This window comes from Drosophila elegans, unplaced genomic scaffold, assembly GCF_018152505.1.
Source record: "Drosophila elegans isolate 14027-0461.03 unplaced genomic scaffold, ASM1815250v1 contig_814, whole genome shotgun sequence".
Classification (NCBI taxonomy): Eukaryota; Metazoa; Arthropoda; class Insecta; order Diptera; family Drosophilidae; genus Drosophila; species Drosophila elegans.
Window position 1 is genome coordinate 8,607,419 of NW_024546167.1, and position 25,524 is coordinate 8,632,942.

A 25,524-nucleotide genomic window follows, 5' to 3' on the forward strand; every position below is an offset into this window, starting at 1 on the left:
ACAGCAATGTTCCAATCAGTTTTTGATATAAAAGTCAACCAAACTAATATTTGAACATAAATAAGTTTCTCAAATTTTTAACAAATGCGTTTTTAAATGAAAACTGTTTTTGAACTTTTGTAATAATTGATTACACCAACGCCGGCCTTTCCCAATTTCACAACCTTTCACCAATCGATAAGCAAGCTCCGAATCCTAAGCTTTTCTTGGGCTAACGTCAACATTTTCACGGTTGCCTCTGCGAAAAGCTGAATTTTCCTGCACAGTGTGCTTTTGTGGCTGATTCCTTAAACTCGTTCGCGTTGCTAATGGTCGCGTGTGAAAAATACAATAAAATACAACACTGAAAGGCCAGGAAAATCTATCAAATTAAGGCCAAAACACGGAAATTGTAAAGTGCAATGTTGAAACTTCGAAAGGGGGTACTAATAAGAGATTAGAGGGAAATAATGGGAGGCTGCTTTCACTTTCTTCGCAGTGAGCATTGAAATTTTTCACATGCTCACATGTGTTGGTGCTGGGTGACGTTGTGTGTGTGTGTTGGTGGTCTATTACATATGCGTGGGTAGGTCAATCGGTCAGCTTGAACCTGTAAGCAGCTAAAAACTTTAGTATAACCGTGTAATACTTAATATAATTAACAAGCCAACCAGGCACAAAAGTATCCATACACCATTTCCCAGGCGGGCCATCAACGACCATGAGCAAATTAGTTTTTACTGCCAAAAGCGCGCTCTTGACCCCATTTTCGTGTATAGGGTTTTGTGATACTTCCCTGAATTCCACAAGCCAGCTATTACCCGCATTAATATGCAACTACTTTTTTTTGACAATTCTATGAAGCCTTCCTGCCCAAACCAACTTTGGTAACAAATAGAAATAAATAAGTAAATTTAATGATTTTTTTGGGTAATTTAATGAAAGTTGTATTTTGTTTGCTGCAAAGGCCAAAAGCTCCAGTGCAGAAGGAGCTTGCCAGTGAGTGAGATAAAGTCGCTTTCTCTCAGCCAAAGTTGATTGCCCATTTGACAGTTGGGTCAGAAAAAAGTCGTTGCGACAACAAAGGGAAAATGTAAACATTGCGCGTGTTTTTGTTTTGATGCTCTTTCCCTCTCACACACAAGCACAAAAGTGGGCTATACTATATATAGGTAAAGCCAGGAAATGCCGATACGTTATCATCTCCAAATGAAAATTCGTTGACTGTGCACTCAAATGGAATTAAGCAAAATCCAATAAAGTGCTCTGATAGCAGGAGTTAACCGAAAATTTGTTCTAAATACTAATTGCACCATCGTGGGGGGTGGTATAGAAATTTCTAGAAATTATTAAAGGAGGGGGTTTTAAAAATAGTTGGAGAAAAATATGTATGTTAAGCTATTTTCAGTGGTTTTACGGCTTTTTGGGGTAACTAGAAGTAATTGTTTTAGAGAACACTTTTAGATGGTCCTTCTATAAAACCCCAAATTATTTAGATCTACAATCCTCGAACAACTCCTACTGCAGACTAACAATAATTGCCAAATTTTTACAAACCGCCGCTTTAAACTCGTCCAAATAAATAACCATTAAAATACAACCAAATTAAAAGTCACCACCGTCGAATTTCTACAAATAAAAGCCATTTTCTAAACAAAATAAAAAGCTTTCCCCGTATTTAAGTGAGTCTGAATAAAGTGTGCATGTCTGTGCGGCGACTGAGACCAAACACACCTGTTGCCGCGATGCTTTGACCGCATTTCCCCGGTTGGCATTTGGCAAGCACAATTTTCCGAGGAAAGCGCCCTGTAAAACATCATTTTAAACGACTGTGCAAATCAATATTGTGCGTCCGAATGAAACTTCAAATATGAATACAGGTACAAGGACTTTGAATCGATTTTCCTCTTATCTTACAAGATTTTCAAGGAGCTCAAGCAATTTCGTGTATATATATATATCTACTTTTGTTAACGTTTCATTGATTTTTAATTCGAAAAAGGGAGCTAGCATAATTGTGCATTGAATATCTAATCTATATTCCGTATTTTGATTTAGAACTGTTTTTTATACTTTCTATTTTTATTACATTTTTAAAATAATATGCTGTGAACTTGATAAGTAATTTGATTAGTAAAATCGTTTTCAAAAGAAGAAATATAACTACAAGTTTCGGAATTTGTGTTGGTTGATTATGCCAATCACAACTTATGAACATACCCCAACACTTCACATTTAGATTGTTAAATTTACTAACCTCTTATTAACACCCCACTAACAATCCGCAAAGGAGACCGTAAGGAGCAAGCCTCGTTAACACCGCAACAGCAACAATCGCCGCAGCAGCCAGAGCCACAGCAACCAATTACCCGACACGATGCCTTGGATAGTTCTAGTGCTAACAATAAACTGAACCATAAACACAATAACGATAAGGATAAGGATAAGGATACCACAGCTAGCGATAAGAATTGGGAGGCGGGCAGAGATTTATTGCCGGCCAGTGTTGTCATCGTCGATGAATCATGCCCCTCGAAAAGCCAGTTAGAGTCGAGTGTGGTCCCGCGAAGTGGTGCCACCTCCTCATCGCAACGCCGCCGGCAATTGCAATTCCAGAGACAAAAGGAGGCCAAACTTTATGACCGCGGAGACGGGGAGCCATCGACCTCGACCTCTGCCTCTGCTTCAGCCTCTGCTTCAGCCTCAGCATCTGCCTCAACCTCCAACTCGACCACAACTACTGTGATGGGTGGCGGGGAGCTGGTGAACTGTATTGCCTACGATGACAACACCCTGGTCATCGAGAGGAAGCCCTCGCCCACCTCCCCGTCCACCTCCCGGCGTTATCTGAAGGCCGAAACTCCGACGCGTGGCAGTCGAAAGTATAATCGCAAGTCATCATCATCGGCTTCGGCTTCGGCATCGGTCAAAAGTGATTTGGAAGTGGTCGTTGTCAAACCGGAACACCATCGATCGCCAACGATAACACTGCCGGTGCCGGCAAATCCACTGACCACTTCCGCATCGGCGGGCACTTCGCCCACGGGAGCGGGATTGGGATCAGGATTGGGAACTGCCACGGGAACGGTCCTGCAACAAAGGTACATACAACTCCAGCTGGAGCACGAAAAGAAATACATTTTCCATGCAATGCAAGAGTTTGATTACATGGAACAAACTCAAACTAGGCGTTCTAGGGCATAGTAAGTCGGAACCAGACCCCAAAATTAACTATCGTACTCCTATCGTGACTCAATGTTGTCCCTTGTATATCGTCGTCTTATTGTGTGTCTCGTTTGTCTCAAATCGCATGCCCAGTAATTAGTGTGCCCAAGTTGGTGGTTCAACAAGTTTTTAAAATCTATTTAAACGGTTTAAAAATGGGGTTCACTTAAAGCTTTTACTATACACAAGTAAACAAGTAACTTAGGTTTTTAAGGAGCTATTAATGATCCTTTTTTTTATATCTGGGTATATATTTGTTCAATGATATATTTTTACGTTCAAGAGTTTTGTCTCTAAATTTTAATGACTTGCTTACCTAAATCTTGCCAGCCACCTAGCAGTTTATTTATGGTGACTATAAACTATTCTGCCAAGTTTAGTCATAATCATTTAAACATATCTGCCATAAATCTGTCCATACAAAAGTTAGTTTGTTTATTCAGTACGAAACTTTTGTAGTTTTTCATCACTTTACACAATATAACACAAAACATCTGTCTGACGAACGATTAGACTTCTGTATTTGCAATCTCATTCAAATTTTAAATGTCTGTTTTCACCAGGAAACACAAAAACACAAATGTAATATAAAGCTGCGAAAGTACAGGTAAATTTAAGCAAGAATATTTGATTGCCTCCTAAGAATAGTGTTTTTAGGCTATGTTTTAAAACGGATAAGTTAGTAAGCAGATGGCATCTCTATATCGGAATATAATCCTTAATTCTTATTATTCAAATTTGTTGAGCTAACTCAAAATACTGTAAGCAAAAGTATACAAGTTCTCAAGACATAAAGTTTATCTTAAGTTCTCGACTTACAAAATATAAAGACAATATATTACCACCTAATAAAACTGTTTTCCATGCAATTAAACCTAAAAGACTCGGCCTTCTAATGCCTATAACCCAAACCAAGCAATGGCCATTGACTTTTTAAGTGGTTCTCATTTAAAACACCTCTTACAAATAACCCTTAATATTTCTATAAACTCTGACAACGGAACACTTTAAATTAAAGGCAATTATAATTTAAGAGCAACATTAAGGTATATTAATAGCCTGATTCAATTGGTGCATTAAAACGCATTTAGCCCAATGCGCATTTATTTACATTTATTTACATTTAAAATAAATGCGATAAATAAATGCGACTAAAAATCATTCGCCCCGAACAATTTTAGTAAAAATACCGGAAAATACTGATTTATATGCGAAAATTCAAAAGTAAACAAACCCAGATCAGCTGTTCGTGCCATTCACATGTCGGAGTAACATAAGCTAAATGCTTATGCGCCAATTGAATCAGGCACATTTAAAAAGTGCACTTAAGCGGCAATGGAATATAATAAATATATATATAAGTTAATTGGGATTCAGTATTGTACACTGTGTGGCCACATCCCCATCCTGTAGAATGAATGGTTGATGGCAAGTGCTGATGACGATACAAATTACAAAGTTCTAAAGTGGTATTTTCTTCTCCCCCCACCTTAGTTGCAGTGCCCTTGAGCCGTTGGAGGATCCAAATCAGGCCAGTGGAACCAGTGGCACCAGTGGAACCAGGAGACGACCCACCAGCACCGAACTCGCGCTCAGCAACGTCACCAGTCAGATTGTGAACAACACCACCTACAAGTTAGACTTTAAGCAGCGGCGTCACAAAAGCAACAACGGTGGTGCTGAATCGTCGGCTGGATTGGGATCCTTGACAGGATTAGCCACAGGATCGGCGACAAGTCCTGGAGCGGCAGCGGCAAGCGGCTCTTCGAGCAGCAGTAAACGTCGCAAGTCGAGTTGCACATCCTGCGGTGGAGGTGGTATCAGTGCCCCGCCCCCACGTTTAACGCCCGACGAGGCGTGGCAACTGCAGCCGCAGAATAGTGTAACCAGTGCTGGGAGCACGAATAGTAGTTTAAGCAGCGGTGGCGGACGCGACGACGATAGTAGTTATAGCGCTGTCGGCGGCGACAGCAGCAGCAGCAATAGTTGCAACTGCGATATTACCGGTGATAATAGTACATTGCATGGCTTTGGCGTCGGTGACGTGAGTAGTTTCATCGGTGACTGTGACGACGATAACGAGGACGACGAGGACAACGATCTCGACAATCCAGATCTCAGTTCGCAAACCCTTCGCACAGCCGCCATTGTAGCGGCCGTTGCTGCGGCGGCAAAGGAACAGGCCCAGGAGCAATCGCTAGCCGACTGCGAGAGCTTCAGCGATCGGCGCCAGGATGCCGATGACGGTGTCCGAATTATCCAGGACAGCGGCGGCACCAACAACAACAACGACTCACTCGAGGACGTCGGCGAGGTGGACGACAACGCCGACGTTGTGGTGAGAAAGAACTCGCGGAATCGCCCCTCCATCAGTCGGACATGCAGGATCACCGAGGAGGACGACGACGACGAGGACATCGCTATCGGTGATCAGGAGGATCAGGAGCTAGACGACGAGGAGCCCGAGGGCACCACCATAGACATTGATGAGCAGGAGCAGCAGCAGCAGCAGGACCAAGACGAATCCGCTGAGGACGAGGACGTGGACGAGGACGAAGAAGACGACGACGAGGACGTCGACGAGTATTTCGAGGAGGAGGAGGACGACACCCAGGCCTTTTCGCCATTCTACTCCAGCTCAGCAGAGCTAATAGACAATTTCGGTGGCGGTGCCGGTAAGTTCTTCAACATCATGGACTTTGAGCGCGGAGCCTCCGGCGGTGGCGGCTTTTCCCCGAACGGCAATGGCGGTCCTGGGAGCGGCGACAACTCCGGAGCGGCCAGATACGATTCCGGGGAGGGGGATCTGGGCGGCGGCAACAACATCATGGGTGAGTATCAAGCCTCCATCATCATGGGAAAAAATGTAATTTAACTGTACGGGAACAGCCTTGACATTAAAAAAAAATATAAAGTTTTGTTAAGGTGTTCAAAACCCTATTTTTTATTAGAAATATATAGAACAAATTTCAAGACAACCTTTTTTTTCAATGTGAGTTTGGATGGATTTGACCCTGATTTGAAATCATTTGTTTCTACTTACTAATACATTTCCTTTCATCCGCTTCAAGGCATCGATTCTATGGGCATTGCAAACATTCCGGAAACAATGAACGGCACCACAATTGGACCAAGTGGAGTTGGTGGCCAGAAAGCTGGCGCTGCTGCAAGTGCAGCCGGCCAAAAGAGGCAGCAGCGGAGGGGCAAGCCGCAGCCAGATCGACCGCAAAGAGCCCTATTTTGCCTCAGCGTCAAGAATCCATTGCGAGCACTCTGCATTCGCATTGTGGAGTGGAAGTATCCTTTTCCTAACTAATCATATCATATTAAATCAATTGCTTAAATTTTAAAACAGATTTTAATTTATTAGATATGAAAAACTGGTTATAGAGTATAGGAAGTCCTTGATTAAAAAAAAATTTAAGCCTTAGGTTAAGGTCTGATGCTATTTGAAAAACTATTTTTCTAAAAATTAACAAAATCTCGACATGGCTTTCCTTAACGCCTTCTTCTTTCTAGACCATTTGAGTTCCTTATTTTGTTAACCATATTTGCCAATTGTATTGCCTTGGCTGTTTACACGCCTTATCCGGGCAGCGATTCGAACGTAACGAATCAAACTTTGGTAAGTCCTGCCCAATTCGTGGGTATACTTAAATATAAACGAATTTTATTGTGGCTTACTAATGAATATGAATTTCTTTCATGTATCTCTTACGTTCACCACTCATCCGCATCCGAATCACACATCCAATACACTCATAATTGCACCAACGATACGCTCCTTGAAACCAAATCCGAATCCCTGATCCGTACAAAAAAAAAAAAACACAACAATGCACTCCAAAACCAATACAAAAAAACAAAAACCAACACCGAAACACAGGAAAAAGTTGAATATATATTCCTAGTAATATTCACAGCGGAATGTGTTATGAAAATTTTAGCATATGGTTTTGTGTTACATAATGGTGCATATCTAAGAAATGGATGGAATTTATTAGATTTTACAATTGTAGTTATAGGGTAAGCATACAAAATATTCCAGTTAAAAGCGCTTAGCGCCCAGGCCTCGCGGCCTCGTTTTAACCATTTTCTATGTTACCTTATATCCAATTCAATCGAAATTGACCAAATCAGAAAATCGTAAAACGAGAAAAGAAAAAATTTAAACAAAATTATCGAAAAGAAATCATGCCAAGACTGAGACACGTATGAACTTTGTATGCCGTACATTTTTACAGAGCGATAAGTACAGCACTCTCCCATTTGATGAAGGACGCCTTCGATGTGAAGGCCCTACGTGCCTTTCGTGTGCTACGTCCACTGCGACTTGTATCGGGTGTTCCAAGTAAGAGCTTCATTCCACAACCGACGAAAAAATTGAAAATCCAAAACTAAATCCTCAGGCGTGGTAAAGCGAAAGTCTAGCAACTACAGTCTGATTCGTAGTTAAAATACAGCACAGAGTTATGTTAAAAATACGAGTCTTACCAAATAATATCCGTTGTAATAATATCATTTCGTTCTTTTTTTTAAGATAATAATGGTAGAAACAATTACATTCTAGAATCAATGGAAAAACATTTTATTTTTTTTTTTTTTTTTTTTTTTTATTTATGAAACCAAACAATTAATGATTGAAATTTTTTTGGTACGCTACATTTTTATTTTCAATCGAAGAAACTCAAAAATTAACTTTTAAAGTATATGCATACATAAAAGACTTGTAAATCTAATATAAACATTTTAAAAAATTTCAATATTTTAAATATTTCTGTGCCGTGTTTTCTGCTAAGCTTTGATTGTTTGCACTAGATATTTACCCGCCAAACCATGCTAATGAGAACCTTAAAAACAAAAACCCAATCGAGTATTGGCAATTCATAACGCTATTCTACAGGTCTCCAGGTTGTGCTGAATTCGATTTTAAAGGCCATGGTGCCACTGTTTCACATTGCACTCCTGGTCATATTCGTAATCATAATCTACGCGATCATTGGCCTCGAGCTCTTCTCGGGCAAATTGCACAAGGCGTGTCGCGATGAGATCACAGGTAAGCGGATAGACTCCCATCATCGAATCGTACAATATTTATACGTTGTACGAATATCATTCAATAGTCTTGAATGCCACCAGATATGTCGCATTTCAAAATCAGCGTCCAAAAGGTTCTATCACTAGTAGATTAGTGTGTCAGGAAATCGGCGGCTGACATAACCATCTAACTCTAACACAACAAAAAAAACAAGCCCACAAGAATACGTTAAGGTAATGCCTCGATTTCCGGCTAATCTGCTAGTCAATAAAACTGATTGAAGTTATCAATTATTTTGGGACCAGTCAAATATGCCAAAGATGCGGCATATTCCGCAAACGACACTCCACAAGAATACCCAAAATGGCACTCCACGAACCACCACACAGCCGTATCTCAGAGATATCACCTCATCCATCCATCCTTTCCATTTCACTACATCACTAATGCATGAATCCTAAACCAAACAAAATCCAACTAAATGGAATCTAGGTGAATACGAGGAAAACATACGACCTTGCGGAGTGGGCTATCAGTGTCCACCAGGCATGAAGTGCTATGGCGGCTGGGATGGACCAAACGACGGCATCACCAACTTCGACAACTTTGGCCTGGCCATGTTGACGGTGTTCCAGTGCGTCACCCTCGAGGGCTGGACTGATGTCCTATACAGCGTAAGTGGCGCTTCAAATAAATGTTAATAATAATGATTAATTAAAAAAATGTAAACTATATTAAAAGTATGTTCAATAACATTTCATAGTTTATCAGATATCTATCCATATCTATTTTGGTTTATACTGAAGATTCAAATATAAAGAATTAACATGAAGAAATAATGGATTATAAATGCTAAAGAATTCGCGTTAAGAGTTTAGCTTTAAAATTAGTCCAAAACAAAAGCCACTTAAGGGATTCTGGTAACTTTAAAATTAGCCCGAAACAGAAACCACTTGTGGGATTTTTATTGATTGAAATAAATAAACGAAATCATCCATTTCAGATCCAAGATGCAATGGGCAGCGACTGGCAGTGGATGTACTTCATTTCCATGGTCATTCTGGGCGCCTTCTTCGTGATGAATCTGATTCTCGGTGTGTTGTCCGGTGAGTTCTCCAAGGAGCGTAACAAGGCCAAGAATCGCGGTGACTTCCAGAAGCTGCGCGAAAAGCAGCAGATCGAAGAGGACCTGCGCGGCTATCTCGACTGGATCACCCAAGCCGAGGACATCGAGCCCGATGCCGTGGGTGGTCTGATATCCGATGGCAAGGGCAAACAGCCCAATGAAATGGACTCCACCGAGAACCTGGGCGAGGAAATGCCCGAGGTTCAGTTGACTGAGTCGCGTTGGCGTAAAATGAAAAAGGACTTTGATCGGGTGAATCGCCGAATGCGACGAGCCTGTCGCAAGGCCGTCAAATCCCAGGCATTCTACTGGCTCATCATCGTTCTGGTGTTCCTCAATACGGGCGTCCTGGCTACGGAGCATTATGGCCAACTAGATTGGTTGGACAACTTCCAGGGTGAGTTTGGATTTTATGATTAATATAAAAAAAATATGTAAACATACCCTTTATTTTCTGGTGTTTAAACATTCGCGGTTATAGTCTAAATATTCTTAGATGTTTTTTTAAAAATTATCCATAGCTATCAATATAATTCCAAACATTTTGTTTCAAGATGAAAGTAATATTTCGCTTACCCTTTTTTTAGAGTACACCAACATGTTCTTCATCGGACTTTTCACCTGCGAAATGTTATTGAAGATGTACAGTCTGGGCTTTCAGGGCTACTTCGTTTCGCTGTTCAATCGCTTTGATTGTTTCGTGGTGATTGGCAGTATAACAGAGACCTTGTTGACCAATACGGGAATGATGCCTCCTTTGGGTGTTTCTGTGTTGCGATGTGTCCGACTCCTAAGAGTTTTTAAAGTAACCAAGTGAGTGAATGACCTTCTCATCATGAAATATATGTTATATATTAAAACATTCCCATTTTTACAGGTACTGGCGATCTCTATCAAATCTCGTTGCTTCCCTATTGAACTCTATACAATCGATTGCTTCGCTTTTGTTACTGCTCTTCCTGTTTATTGTGATATTTGCTCTGCTGGGTATGCAAGTCTTTGGCGGTAAATTTAATTTCGATGGCAAAGAGGAGAAGTATCGAATGAATTTCGACTGCTTCTGGCAAGCTCTGCTTACAGTCTTTCAAGTAAGTGTTTTCTATAAATATTTATTATTCTGATTGATAACGTTTAATACACTTTCCAGATCATGACTGGTGAAGATTGGAATGCTGTGATGTATGTGGGCATCAATGCCTATGGCGGTGTGTCCTCCTATGGTGCCTTGGCCTGTATTTACTTTATCATTTTGTTTATATGCGGCAACTACATATTGCTAAATGTGTTCTTGGCCATCGCTGTGGATAATTTGGCCGATGCCGACTCGTTGTCCGAGGTGGAAAAAGAAGAGGAGCCAGTAAGTTTAAAATCAGTTTTCTTTAAAGGTCCAAAACTGTAATTTGCTTAAATTGTTTTAGCACGATGAATCAGCTCAGAAAAAGTCTCACAGTCCCACTCCAACAATCGATGGCATGGATGATCATCTTAGCATAGATATCGATATGGAGCCACATGAACTGGATGACGAAGATAAAATGTAGGGCAAGGATAAGGTTTTATAATTTATAATTATAAGCTAGTCAATTCAGAGCTAAAACTGCTTTTTTGCAAAGTTGTCGTATGAATTCTAACTTCAACTTTTTTTTTAGGGACCATGAAACTCTGTCCGATGAGGAAGTCCGTGAAATGTGCGAGGAGGAGGAAGAAGGTATGTCATGTTGAATTTTATTAACTAACTTAACAACTAAGCTCAGTCTAAGATTTATATATAATACTAGAATTACAAAAATTAAGTATTTTAGCTTATGCTTAGACTTACTCAAAACTAACACATATCAAAACCGAATCAAAAATATTTCCTAAAAACAATGCCGCCGACGCCTTGATCAACTGCTGCTATTTTTTGGAAACCACGCACCAACCAAACCAAACCAAACCAATCCCAAACAAAACACAAAAACACTCGCAAATATTAATCGAAAGACTCCAATTCCGAAGTATCAGCACGTGTCACTGCACGACCCCGACGATTATCTGAGGTCAGCATGAAGAAGACTAAAAAGCCCATCCCGCGAGGCAGTGCCTTTTTCATTTTCAGTTACACGAACAGGTAAATCAATCAACCGATCCATCATCGGTCGACGTCATACAAAGAACACTTGCACACAATCTTTAATATGGTCCATGTGTTTTGTGATTGGAGTTAATTTATTTTACACTAGTTCAGCCGTTTGTTGTTCGCATGTGGCATACAATCGATTTTACTTTCCTATCGAGCTGTATCTAATGCGTATTTGCGAATGTATATAACTTTTATTCTTTTTAGTTTCGACAACCAAACCAAAAACCCTATACGACACTGACAATATTTTTGATTTATTCTTTTTAAATTGGTTTTGCATTTTGCTGTTAGGGCTGGCCAACATTAAGAACGTTTATATTTTTTTCATCACTTTCTTTTTTATAAAGGTATCATAGGTATATGTAGAAAAAACTGCAATTTTCATATATTTTTTCTAAGAACCTAAGTTTATATTTAAGGTATTTGTAGTTTAATTGTATAAATGGTTTTTGGATAAATTCTTATAAATGTGTTTATTATTTTTTCCAAATTGGCATCTTACATATATATACGTAATATATGATAAAAATTTGTATTGCATATAGTGGATGAAGAAGGCATGATTACAGCACGCCCCCGACGTATGTCTGAGGTTAATACGGCAACGAAAATTCTACCCATACCGCCGGGCACATCATTTTTTCTTTTCTCACAAACGAACAGGTTTTTATGTTTGAGTATTATTTTCCCCGAATGTCACAAATCTCCGAAAATACTATATATTTTGATATCTGTGTGCAATGCGTGTACGTGTGTGTGTAAATTATGTTTTTTAAAACATAATATCAATAATCATGTATTTGTCCTTTTGTTTAACCTTTTTTTGTATTTGTCCTAAGTCGAAAATATCCCGAATTGATTTTTAGTTTGATTAGATCATAGAAATTCATTTTTGGTAGACCAAAATTAAATAGATTCTTAATTCCAAGCTGCTTTTTAAACCATTATTTTGTTGTTAACTTGTCTTGTGAAAGCCCTAACTGCATGATATATATATTTATTTTGTGATTTTATTTTCTGTGATAAGGAGTCTGTTTGGCACTCGATTGTTAACAGTTCATTGAACTATATTTTAACAGATTCCGTGTCTTCTGCCATTGGCTTTGCAATCACAGCAATTTCGGCAACATAATCCTGTGTTGCATTATGTTTTCATCGGCCATGTTGGCAGCAGAAAATCCTCTGAGAGCCAACGATGAGCTGAATAAAGTAAGTAGCTCCTGTTCCGAAACCAAAAGAACAACGTCAAGTGATATTAATAACTTGTAAGTTACGATTGAAGCTTGAAAAGAGCTGATATCAATTTTTCTTTACACCAAAAACACTTTTCATTCTATGTCCTTCACTATTCGTTTGTTTTTGCAGGTGCTCAATAAATTTGATTACTTTTTCACGGCAGTTTTCACAATAGAACTGATTCTGAAATTGATTTCATACGGTTTCGTGTTACACGACGGAGCCTTTTGCAGATCCGCATTTAATCTATTAGATTTACTTGTGGTCTGTGTGTCATTGATATCTCTTGTGTCCAGGTAAACGATAATCCATATAACTACTCTAACCCAGTAGTTGTGATACTAATTACTTCTGGAATATAAACTAAACGTCGATTTCAACTGCAGTTCGAATGCGATTTCAGTCGTGAAAATTCTACGTGTGCTCCGTGTTTTAAGGCCACTCAGAGCCATTAATCGTGCCAAGGGTCTCAAGGTAAGAATTCATCCAAAGCCTTTTCCTATCTCGCTATTTATTTTTCTGACACATCAATAAATGCTTTAATTCAAAATGTTTACACTTTTTCTTTGAGTTTCAGTTTTGTATTTTTATTTAATTACGAAAATTACAAATCAAATAACAATTTTTTATTTTCAACTTATTTGCTTTTAAAATTTGTTTACAAATGATAACCTCAAATAAGTGTTCTGGGCCTTTAAATAACTTTAGAGTATGCCAAACAAAAAACCTTGAAATGCTGGGTGTAGGGTGCACCACAATAAAGTTATAAAACAAAAACTTGAGCAACAAAAAGTTTACTCATAAACTATACACAGCTGAAAAAAATATTTTTTAATTTTGAGCTTTACTCGTAACACCCTAACGAAAATGGGCGTGGAATAGAAATGTATGGGCGTGGCTTGGGCATAGTGAAATCTATGTAATAACTCCTGATACTAAACACAGCGCAAACAAAGGAAGTCAGAAAACAAATATGCCTTAAGTTATGATTAGTCTTATTTATCAAATAGAGTATTACTATAACTATATATCGTCGTATCACATACAGCATGTTGTTCAGTGTGTCATAGTCGCTGTTAAGACTATCGGAAATATTGTGCTCGTCACATGCCTACTGCAGTTCATGTTTGCCGTTATAGGAGTCCAATTGTTTAAGGTATGATTTTATTTTTAAGTTCCCACTTGATTTGTCTCCCCTCTTGTTAAGTACGGAAGCCTTAGAATGTAGAAAAAATCTCATATAAAGAAGATTAGGACAACCGATTTAATACCTTTGAAAATGTTTTTTCAACAAGTTTTTTAACCAAGGGTATTAAATAATTAGGATTAAAGAATATATATAAAATTAATGATAGAATCAAACAAAAAAGAATGATGTACAAACTCTGGACTATACAACCGCATGGAACCTTAAATACCTCTTAGGAATAGTAATCTTTAGCGGAAGAGCTTAAGTTTGTTTATCTGCTTTTATAAAAAATTGTAAAAGAAATGTATGTTTTCTAAAAGTTATTTAGGTTGAGTTTGGGTGTAAGCACATACAACTTCCAAAAAAATTCCTAACATGTTTTTGTTGTTTAAAATACATTTTTTGTTTAAATTTGCATTTACTAATACTGTTAAAAGCTTTCTTAATTTGTTATGGTTTCACAATATGTTGACTAATTTGTGTAGCATAATTGGGTTTACTTATAACTAAATCAATAAAAATAAAATGACAAATCAATCCAATTCGAACGACTAGCAACTGTAAATAATACCAATTTTTGCTAGCTAGTACTGCTTATTAATGCTCAGCATAATGCTCAAATAACCAAGGACAAGTCGGTATCAAAGATATATCACAAATAGCCATCCACAAGAAATGGATTGTTAAACCTTTGGAAATTACTATTAAGAATTTATAATAATCAATTTAAGTGACTACACTGATCCTAACATAACTCACACGACTTAAAACACATTATACATATATTGTAATATCAACTCTTATATATTCCACACCCATTTTCTGCGTTTGTACACGTCTAAATGCAACAAATTCACAATAGATATCGATAAGCGATCATAAGCACACCTACACATATAGTACATACGCTATATACTTAAAAGCACACACATCAGCACATGAACTTTGGGTCTTATCCTTTAGCAACAAATCAGCAACCTACCTTGCACCCTAGCATCAAGGCCATTCCTGTCCTTTAGCAAATATACTTCCCAGGTGTAAAGAGCCCCAACAATTGAGGACCCATCAGTAACACAAACTTCCAGCAGTGTTGAATAGAACATTTTTTCATAAATCCACAGTAAAATCGGCTTTCCTGTATCGAAAACTATGTAAATGCAATATAAATCTTTTATTATCTCTTTTAAATTGTATTAAAAACGATACAAGTTTTTAGAAATTTTTTAAAATTCATTAGTTCATAAATTTAAAAAGAAAAAGGTATAACTTTTACTGTGGATTTATAAACTACTAATTCAAAGTGTATTAGATTTTCATTTCATTAGTTTGTATATTTACCTTCCTAGGATATATCTTTTGATTTTGATTTTATTTGTTTTTTTACTTTCTGTTTTAATTTTTATTCCTGTAATTGTACAAATTTAAACTAAATCCTATTTTTAGAATGTTAAATGTCAAAAACCGTATCTTCTCAAAAAAGGATGTCCCAATAATTTAAACGAATTTTCTTCCTTCTTTCTCTCCTCGATCGTGTTTCGGTTGTTTTATATTGAATTTTGCAACCACAACAAAAAAATGTCGTAAAATTACTACTGATACTTTGCCAAACCATTTGATTACATCATAAAAATGTGGCCACCAAACACAAAAAAATAACACTCTAATCGATGCTGAAAAACCACACACAAACTTGAATTGAAAATAAAAATATATTCTTAATTGTCATTCATTCGTCAAAAATTCGAACAATCAACCAATTGGCCAACACTGATAAAACAATAAACTTCTGCAGTATGTGGTCAAGTGCGTTGTAGTCGCAATCAAAACCATTGGTAATATCATGTTGGTGACATATTTGTTACAATTCATGTTCGCTGTTATTGGAGTACAACTCTTTAAGGTAATTTCTTTTGAATTATATATGAAAAGTCATTGGTGAAGGGTATCTTCAGACGGCTTTAAGTGTGCGCTTCAATTTTTTAAAAGGAACAACTATAAATGAATAATAAATGCGGCTTAATCTATGTGTGCTTTGAATTTTGTAGTTTCTTTTCATCTTGGTATTTGTGTTAGGGTAATTTTTATTGGAAGGTAACTATTATCGATGTTATATCTTTGAATTTGACTACAAAAAAGTCTTTTTTTAAAGCAAAGTCTTAAAGTCATTTTTTTGTGCCATTGTTTTCTTAACAGAATTATTCGCTTTGCAAGCGCTTGGTAAATCCAAAAAAATGTTCTCAAGTTTTACCATCCAGCTTAGTTCAATTTTCAGCTTCTCGAAACTAACCTCTAAGGCAAAGTTAGCTTGCTCCCCTGCTAACCCAAATTGTAATATATTTCTATATCTTCCCATGTATGTAACATTGTTTTCAACCCAGTAACATTTGTTGGTGTCCCGTCTGTAAATATTGCTCTGTCCAAAAAAACTAAAACTGTTGTCGCCCATCCAACAATTTCGAGCAGTGTATGTAAATGTGTTTGCATATGAAAAACACCCTGTGTATGTGTGCATACATCTAAGCAAATATGTAGAGCTAGATAGTCTATCATCGTATTTTGCTAAAAGCTATTTCTGAACTAGGTATTAGTTAATAGTCCGTACAGTAAAGCAGTTTTAATGTTTGTGATTCCTGGGAAAGCAAACTCGAGCGAAGATACTTCACATCGAGACTGCTATCCATAACATGAAACCTTGTCCACTTTTTATGTCAATTCTAATACTATCTTCTCATTCCCCGACGACCCTTCACATTTCCCACAAATCAAAACTATAGGGTAAATTTTTCAAGTGCACGGACGGTTCCAAAATGACGCAGGATGAATGCTAGTAAGTGAAATTCTTATGACCAAACTAAGCTTAGTTTTAATGAAATAATTTATTTTAGTGGCACCTATTTGGTCTATGACGATGGTGATGTCCACAAGCCGCGACTCAAGGAGAGGGAATGGAGTAACAATCGTTTTCACTTTGACGATGTGGCCAAGGGCATGTTGACCCTTTTCACGGTGTCCACTTTTGAGGGTTGGCCAGGGTAAGATTTTATACTTCCTTATTTTTTCAAGACTTTTACTATTTTTGTATTCCAGATTGCTGTACGTTTCGATTGATTCGAACATGGAAAACGGCGGACCAATACACAACTTCCGTCCGATTGTAGCTGCCTACTATATAATCTACATTATTATTATTGCCTTCTTTATGGTGAACATATTCGTCGGTTTCGTTATTGTCACTTTCCAAAATGAGGGTGAACAGGAATACAAAAATTGTGATCTGGATAAAAATCAGCGTAATTGCATAGAGTTCGCATTGAAAGCGAAACCTGTAAGGCGCTATATACCCAAGCATGGTATACAATATAAGGTCTGGTGGTTCGTCACATCGTCGTCCTTTGAGTACACCATATTCATATTGATTATGATAAACACGGTAACGCTGGCTATGAAGTTCTACAATCAGCCTTTGTGGTATACGGAACTTCTGGATGCCTTGAATATGATCTTTACGGCGGTGTTTGCCCTGGAGTTTGTATTCAAACTTGCCGCATTTCGATTTAAGGTAATGAAGACATAATACGCGATAAAAAATCATAAAATACCTCTTTTATATATTCAATTTCAGAACTATTTTGGAGATGCCTGGAACGTTTTCGATTTCATCATTGTTTTGGGCAGTTTTATTGACATTGTCTACTCTGAAATTAAGGTTCTTAAATATAATAGCTGGAATACTACTGAATCTAACCCTCAAATATTTGCAGAGCAAAGACACTTCTCAATCAGCACAATGTGATATTGTCGAGGGCTGTAAGGCCCAAAAGAAATCTGTGAGTTTCTATTTAATATTCCAACTATATATGATTTAAAATCGATTCTTTTTCAGGCTGGCTCAAATCTTATATCCATCAACTTCTTTCGTCTGTTTCGCGTAATGCGACTTGTGAAGCTTCTCAGCAAAGGCGAAGGCATTCGAACATTACTTTGGACCTTTATAAAATCTTTTCAGGCACTGCCCTATGTAGCACTGCTGATTGTTCTTCTATTTTTCATCTATGCTGTGGTGGGAATGCAAGTAAGTCCTTTAAATACAACTTTTTAAGGAGCTCTCTTTCATGAATAATATTTTTTCAGGTTTTTGGCAAAATTGCTTTGGATGGTGGTAACGCCATAACTGCCAATAACAACTTCCAGACTTTCCAGCAGGCTGTTCTCGTACTATTCAGATCGGCCACCGGAGAAGCCTGGCAGGAAATTATGATGTCCTGCTCGGCCCAACCGGATGTAAGATGCGACAAGAACTCAGACACACCGGATGATCCGTGCGGATCCTCAATAGCCTATCCCTACTTCATTTCTTTTTACGTTCTCTGCTCGTTTTTGGTAAGAAAATTTAAAAATGTTGTATTCTTTCTTCAAGCACTTTAATCTAAATGAGCCGCAAGCTTAGTTTCTAACTTAAGAATGTTAAGAAACTTATTGCTTTAATATTAATATATATTTCCAGATCATCAATCTTTTCGTGGCTGTCATTATGGACAACTTTGACTATCTGACGCGCGATTGGTCCATTTTGGGTCCCCATCATTTGGACGAATTTATTCGCCTTTGGAGCGAGTACGATCCGGATGCCAAGGGGCGCATCAAACACTTAGATGTGGTGACATTGCTGAGAAAGATATCCCCGCCACTGGGATTTGGCAAACTCTGTCCACATCGAATGGCCTGCAAGCGGCTGGTTTCCATGAACATGCCTCTCAACTCAGATGGAACTGTTCTGTTCAATGCCACGCTGTTTGCCGTGGTCCGCACCTCGTTAAGCATCAAAACGGAGGGCAATATCGATGATTGCAATGCCGAGCTGAGAGCCACGATCAAGCAGATCTGGAAACGCACCAATCCTAAGCTTCTGGATCAGGTTGTCCCACCGCCGGGCAACGATGACGAGGTGACCGTGGGCAAGTTCTACGCCACATATCTGATCCAGGACTACTTCCGGCGGTTCAAGAAGCGCAAGGAGCAGGAGGGCAAGGAGGGCCATCCGGACAGCAACACGGTCACTCTGCAGGCCGGTCTGCGAACCCTGCACGAGGTGTCCCCGGCTCTCAAGAGAGCCATCTCCGGCAATCTCGATGAGCTGGACCAGGAGCCGGAGCCCATGCATCGCGTAAGTTGATAAAAAAAACATTTAATCAGTTAATCATTCATTTATCGGTTCAATTCAATCCGGTTGATCTGGTGATAAGTTTATCTCAATTGTTCAAAATTTAAAATATTTTTATGAAATACCAAGAGCTTCATAATATCTTAAAATTTTTCTAAATAATAATACGAAGACATGATTATTCCCTAATGCAAAGTTGTTTAATTTATCTAAATTCATTTTCCTATAGAAATCTTCTTATGTACTAATTATTTTTTACAATACTTTAATCTTTATATATCATATAATTGATACCATTAACCAAAGACATTTGGCTATTTCGTATTTATCACTATTTTTTTGTATTTGTCACTCATACGCAAGGTTGCCTTCTATCAAGTTACCATAACCATACAAAATATTAAATAAAATGAAATTGAACTAAGTGTCAGAACTTTAAAATCATTAAGCAACAGCCTTAAGCAGTTTTGAATACATTTATTGCACGCTTAAATCTAGCATATTAAATAGTAACTTTTAATGTTTTTTTTAAATATTTAGTTTATTTAAAATATACTTTATGGATTTTATATTAATACTTTTCCTCATATTTCTTTCAGCGCCACCATACGCTTTTTGGCAGCGTGTGGTCGTCGATCCGCCGACATGGGAACGGAACCTTCCGGCGGAGTGCCAAGGCGACGGCCTCGCAGAGCAACGGTGCCCTGGCGATTGGCGGATCCGCCTCCGCGGCGATGGGCGTGGGCGGCAGTTCGCTGGTGCTGGGCAGTGCGGATCCCGCTGGCGGGGATTACCTGTACGACACCTTGAACCGCAGTGTGGCCGATGGGGTGAACAACATCACGCGGAACATAATGCAGGCAAGATTGGCGGCCGCGGGAAAGCTGCAGGACGAACTGCAGGGGACCGGAAGCGGAGGGGAGCTTAGGACCTTTGGCGAGAGCATTTCGATGCGACCGCTGGCCAAAAACGGGGGCGGAGGAGGAGCGGCCACTGTGGCCGGTACGCTGCCGCCCGAGGCCAATGCCATTAACTATGAGTGAGTATGCGGGGCGGTTGTTTGTGGAGGTGGTAAAGGAGCGGCCATTAGGCCAACTTTGACTCCAAAGTTTCACCTAGCCAAAAAATAAACAAAACATAAAAAAAGAAATAATAATAACTATTATGAACACACGAAACTCCATTACCATAATACTTGTTACTATGGCTTGCTGTTTAGTGAGTTGATTCATATATTCTTATTGCCAACAATTATCGTTTTCTGTTTTGTGGCATTTTGTTTGGTCACCTAGTGAAGAGCGCCCTAAAGTTTGTAATGGACAAAAGGAGCCGAGCCAAGCTCAACTGACTTGGCACCACCAAAACAAATACGAGTTTTAAATTAGTGGACTTAGCAAACTTAGTTGCAATCACAAAATACCTTTAAATGCATACTTGTTGCCACATAAACTAGTGGATTTTAAACCAAATGATACAAAAAAGACCATACTTATTGAGAAAAAAAAGCAACATAAACCAAACTTTTACTCAATCCCCGAACATTAATTTCAGCAACCGCAATCGTGGTATTTTATTGCATCCATATAACAATGGTAAGCCTAAAATGCTGCAAATTGCAATAATAAAATTAAAACAAATAAAAACATAACAAACAACTACAGCAGTAATTGCAACAGTAACAACAAATGCACTACAATTTATTAACATTATTTAATGTGGTTCTTTTTTATTTTGTTCCTTTTTAACCGGATAAATTACTAAAAAAAATTCCGGTCAAATTGGTTTGTTTGTTGTTTTCATACACTCCAAATTGGACTCTAACAAAAACGCAAATAATTTTTATTATAACACCGATCTAATTGTTTACCCAATAATTTGTTTTGTTTTATCTCCGATTATTGTAGCTGCTGCATTCCTATTAAATATATTGCAAAATAAAATTATGTACAGATTCTCGCCCACTGCGTTCTAAGATTTGTTATTGCCTGCGGCATGTAAAAACGTTAAAAACGACTGTTCAAGTCAACTGCAAAATCACAAACTAATCAGACGAGGCGTCCAAATGTTCTTCGTTTTTATTGTAATTTCCTGGCTGTTTATTAATCGGGAAAAAATTAAAATAACCGAATCGAATAATAAACAATTTAAATTATGTTTCACAACATTTGTAGTACACATCCATTAGATCTTATTTCTGAATTAAATATTTAATAGACTAGTTATTGTAGAACAAACTCGTAGTTTAGTTATATTTGAGTGGAGCTTTATATTTTACAGCTAAAAACTAGAAACGCTTTTGCTGCATTATAGTTAAAATCTAGTCAAACACACAAAAAAACACATTTCAAAACATAAAGCATACATATTTGAGAATATTTCGATTTCAGAACAGCAATCTTACAGGTAAAGTCGTACATTATGTTTTTAATGATGATTAGAGATCGGGATGCTTCGCCATTGACTAGGGGAAATTTATATTTTTTTAATAACAATATTTTAAACTTAAGTAATTTATAAAATATAAAAAAAATATTATGGTTTTAATTTTTTATTTTTGGTTTGCTTTAACTCTACGATGCAGAAAGTCAATGAAGGAAATTCGATATGAATTGGCAGATCTTTTTTATATACTATCAATATGAAACTCTCCTCCCCATCTACTTTCCAATAACGATCGTGTTAACCACATTTAAACCTGAATTAAGTAACCACTTCAAAAGACTATCCCAATATAACAAGTTAATACCTTTAACCAAAGCGTCTGTGGCTCCTTTTGTTAATTACAAACTAATAAACTGATATAACGCATCAAAAATCATCAATTTTAAGGAACAACAAATTCACAAAAAAAAAAATAATTAAAAAAATTTGTCAATTGTGTCTGCTAAAGTAATTTGTTCTTATAACTTTTTCTTAAAAAATCTTTATTATAGCATAAGTGATTCGAGTTTAAAAACCACCGAGTGCTGAGTTTCGAACCAAAGACAAAGAGTCTCCAATGAGTTCGAATCAAGACTGTTTTCCCTGTTTTTCATATGGGAATCGTTTCCAAACGTAAATTTTTGTCTCATTATTTCCTGTTAAATTTAAAATGTACAAAAAAAATCTATTAAAACATTCCGTTGTCGGTAAAAGATAATGCCATATATTCGTGTTACCGATTTGAGAGTTCCCTGATAACAATGTGGATTTAAAGACATAACACCTACAACAAGAACAACAAACTACAACAAGTACCAGAAACAACTTTAACAACAACAATCGTTTAACACGCAACAACAGCAACCAGAGAGAACGTAATTAAAAGCAAATCCAAAGCAAACCCGATATCGATGTCTATATATTCTATATATATAATATTTCTTATATATATATAAACAAGCCGTGATGTTGTGCCCATCTACTCATAAGCCTTGGCCTTGGCTTTATTGAGCCGCATATCCCCTACAGAAATGTGTGCCTTGCGACCATATAAACCACATCTTATACATTTAATACTAACCAAACCAAGTACTCAATTGTTATACCCAAAAGCTGAGAATCTAAACGTTGTCTTCGTTGTAATTGTTAAAAAATATATACGTATATGTTTTCCTATGCTATGCCCAAATCAGCCAGCAAAAGTATTCCAAAATTTAATATTGTCTTTCAGTGTTGTATTGTCGTCGCTTCCTTTTTTCATTTGTGTGGGAATTATTGTCACATGGATTTGAGGCCTCCGGGTTTCACATCCACTTCACAAACATTAAAACACTGTGTATACAAACACACCTCAGATAAATAAATACCTACTATAAATGCTTAGATCCGACGCCTGCATAGTTCATAGAACGTCTAGCACTAAATTTCGTATAAGTGTTGCCTAGCATTTGTGGAAAACATCGAGCTTTGCCCTATTTTATAACAATAACTGCTTGCTTAATTTAGAAAAACATTATTATTTAATTTGTGCTTATGATATTAACATTTATTTTAAAGGTTATAACCCAGATTGTAACAATGTTTGAAAGTCGTGTTTAACAAGCTTGTAATATCGAATGCTTAACTAACCATTAACTGTAATCATATTTTACAATCAAATTAATAAGCTTGATGATCCTATTGAACAGGGAAGTTACAAAATATTTGTTACGATAAGAACAAAGTATTATCATAATATATCAAATGAGTACAGCATTTATATAATAATTTAAAATTGTAGTTCCTAATACTTAACAAGACATTTTTGTCACAACTTAAGTTAATATTTACCAAATATATAGATTATATTCTTACATATTTGATATGTTTTATATATTTTCTCACATCTGATCAAGTTCAAATTTAAACAAATTAATATATTTTAAAATCTATTATAAATATTACATGAGTTGTTGATCATTATTGTAAATAATTTGAATTAATATAAAAAACTTTATAGAACAATAATAGAGGTGTAAAGTGAAGTATAGAAAAGTAGCTTCTGGATCATCAAGCTCTAATAAAGCGTGTAAATAAATACCTTATGATAAGAAATTGTTTAATTAAAACCTTTCAAATTGTCTTATTTTATGCGCACATGCAGTCTACGCACCCAATGGTGCTATTCCTGGCCACGAACGCATGATCCAATCGACACCAGCTAGTCCCTACGATCAGCGTCGTTTACCAACTTCATCTGATATGAACGGCCTGGCCGAATCATTGATTGGAGGGGTAAGTAGTGTAACACAAGTATTAAAATTCGATGCGATTTACTTTAACAAGATATCCAGTTTAATGATATTCATATTTATTTCATAATTATGTTTTCCATTTAAGAAAATCCCATATTCGACTGGGCAAGCTAAATAAGTAAACTGCATTTAACGTAAGAAACAGGAATATTCGCGGGTCTGAAGAATTCGCGTTTATATGTATTTTAAATTATTTTTATGTATTAATTGCACTTTTGGTAAAATATTTATTACATACTTTAAATAAGTCATACATTTACTTTTATTATACAAACTTGATCAAATTTTGTAATTTCAGGTACTCGCCGCTGAGGGATTGGGTAAATACTGTGACTCCGAATTTGTAGGAACGGCTGCGCGGGAGATGCGCGAGGCCCTGGACATGACGCCCGAGGAAATGAACCTGGCCGCCCACCAGATCCTCTCGAACGAGCACTCGCTCAGCCTGATTGGCAGTAGCAATGGCAGCATCTTCGGCGGTTCAGCCAGTGGCCTTGGTGGGGGTGGTGCTGGTGGGTTGGGCGGTAGCAGCAACATTCGCAACGCTTTTGGCGGAAGCGGAAGTGGTCCGTCCTCGATGTCGCCGCAAAATCAGCCGTATTCGGGCACTCTGAACTCACCACCGATTCCGGATAATCGTCTGAGACGCGTTGCCACTGTTACGACCACAAACAATAACAATAAGTCCCAACTTAGCCAAAACAATTCGAGTAGTCTAAATAGCAGAGCTAATGCCAATAGCCAAATGAACATGTCACCAACACAATCGCCCCAAAGAGGTCAGGGGAATCAGAACTTCTCCTCATAGCACCCACACTTTAAGCTACACATACAGAACGTCTTCTTGATGGAATTTTAGGAGTATATCTAGCGGAAATCGAAGTTGCATGGTTGATTTATGTATAATTTTTAGCGAAGAAAAAACACTTTAGTATTAGAGTCGGGAATTAGTATATTTGAATTGTTCGCAAGCGAGAACCAAACAAAAGGAAACTTGTATAAAGCAAATCAGTTAATTGTAATTGTATAAAAATAATAATGTTTTTGCCTTTTTGGGAAATCTATCGTGGGTATTCGTCCTCTAACGAGCCACAAACCAAAAAACCAAACTGAACAATATAAGAAAAAATGTATATTTTTGGAAAACAAAGAAAAAACCAACCTAAACTGATAATGTTTAACTTGTAATTAGAACTACGAATCAAAACCGAAAAAGATAAAATAATAGCACACCAATATAATTGACTAGGTAATAATCATCAAAACTTGAAACAAATATTTATATATTAACATTGAACATTACATTATTGAGCGACAGTGTAATTACCTATTTCGATTTAGACGCATTTTATTTTTTAAGTATTTAATAAATGAACAATTTATAATAAATAGAATTGTTTACTATATATGTAGCAGACATATAAATGTAATAGCATAATTTCAAAATGAATGAGAGACCGGAGCCCTTTAAAAAATTAATGTAACTGAATTTTAATTGTTATGATTGAATTTTTACAATAAAAACCAGAAAAATGTGAGCAAATTAAAAGTTGATTTTTTAATTTATCTGTAGCTTTCCATTAGCTTTTGCTTGTTGCAAAATTTGCAATGAGAGCTACACGAATAATGTTCATATTTATATAGCGTATTATTTAAAAGTTTTAGCTGCCGAGCGTTTGCATACTGTTGATATTATTCCATTTCATGTGGCGCAATCTGCTGCTTTAAAAAGA

The 25,524-nt window shown here is 37.2% G+C and overlaps 1 protein-coding gene across 10 annotated transcripts; it reads left to right on the forward strand.

Annotated features, from left to right (window-relative positions):
* The first annotated feature begins 265 nt into the window (after positions 1–265).
* On the forward strand, positions 266–25,287 carry LOC108150477 (voltage-dependent calcium channel type D subunit alpha-1). Of its 10 annotated transcripts, XM_017278681.2 has the most exons (34): positions 266–391; positions 1,476–1,859; positions 2,270–3,080; positions 4,699–6,035; positions 6,276–6,501; positions 6,724–6,829; positions 7,091–7,230; positions 7,449–7,555; positions 8,108–8,260; positions 8,735–8,916; positions 9,246–9,765; positions 9,956–10,181; positions 10,246–10,456; positions 10,516–10,725; positions 10,787–10,905; positions 11,018–11,076; positions 12,036–12,153; positions 12,570–12,699; positions 12,856–13,022; positions 13,113–13,200; positions 13,775–13,882; positions 15,708–15,815; positions 16,690–16,742; positions 16,801–16,947; positions 17,003–17,474; positions 17,538–17,621; positions 17,677–17,742; positions 17,799–17,987; positions 18,047–18,295; positions 18,420–19,079; positions 19,676–20,115; positions 20,628–20,668; positions 23,641–23,771; positions 24,090–25,287. In XM_017278681.2, the coding sequence occupies exons 2-34, from the start codon at positions 1,850–1,852 to the stop codon at positions 24,597–24,599; spliced, it is 8,178 nt and encodes a 2,725-aa protein (XP_017134170.1). In that variant the 5' UTR covers positions 266–391; positions 1,476–1,849; the 3' UTR covers positions 24,600–25,287. The 10 variants fall into 10 exon arrangements, 8 of the variants coding, with proteins under 8 accessions (XP_017134170.1, XP_017134162.1, XP_017134163.1 ...); XM_017278673.2 differs by lacking the exons at positions 12,036–12,153; positions 13,775–13,882 and adding an exon at positions 11,367–11,478 and having other exon boundaries at positions 2,270–3,182; XM_017278674.2 differs by lacking the exons at positions 12,036–12,153; positions 15,708–15,815 and adding an exon at positions 11,352–11,478.
* The last annotated feature ends 237 nt before the right edge of the window (positions 25,288–25,524 follow it).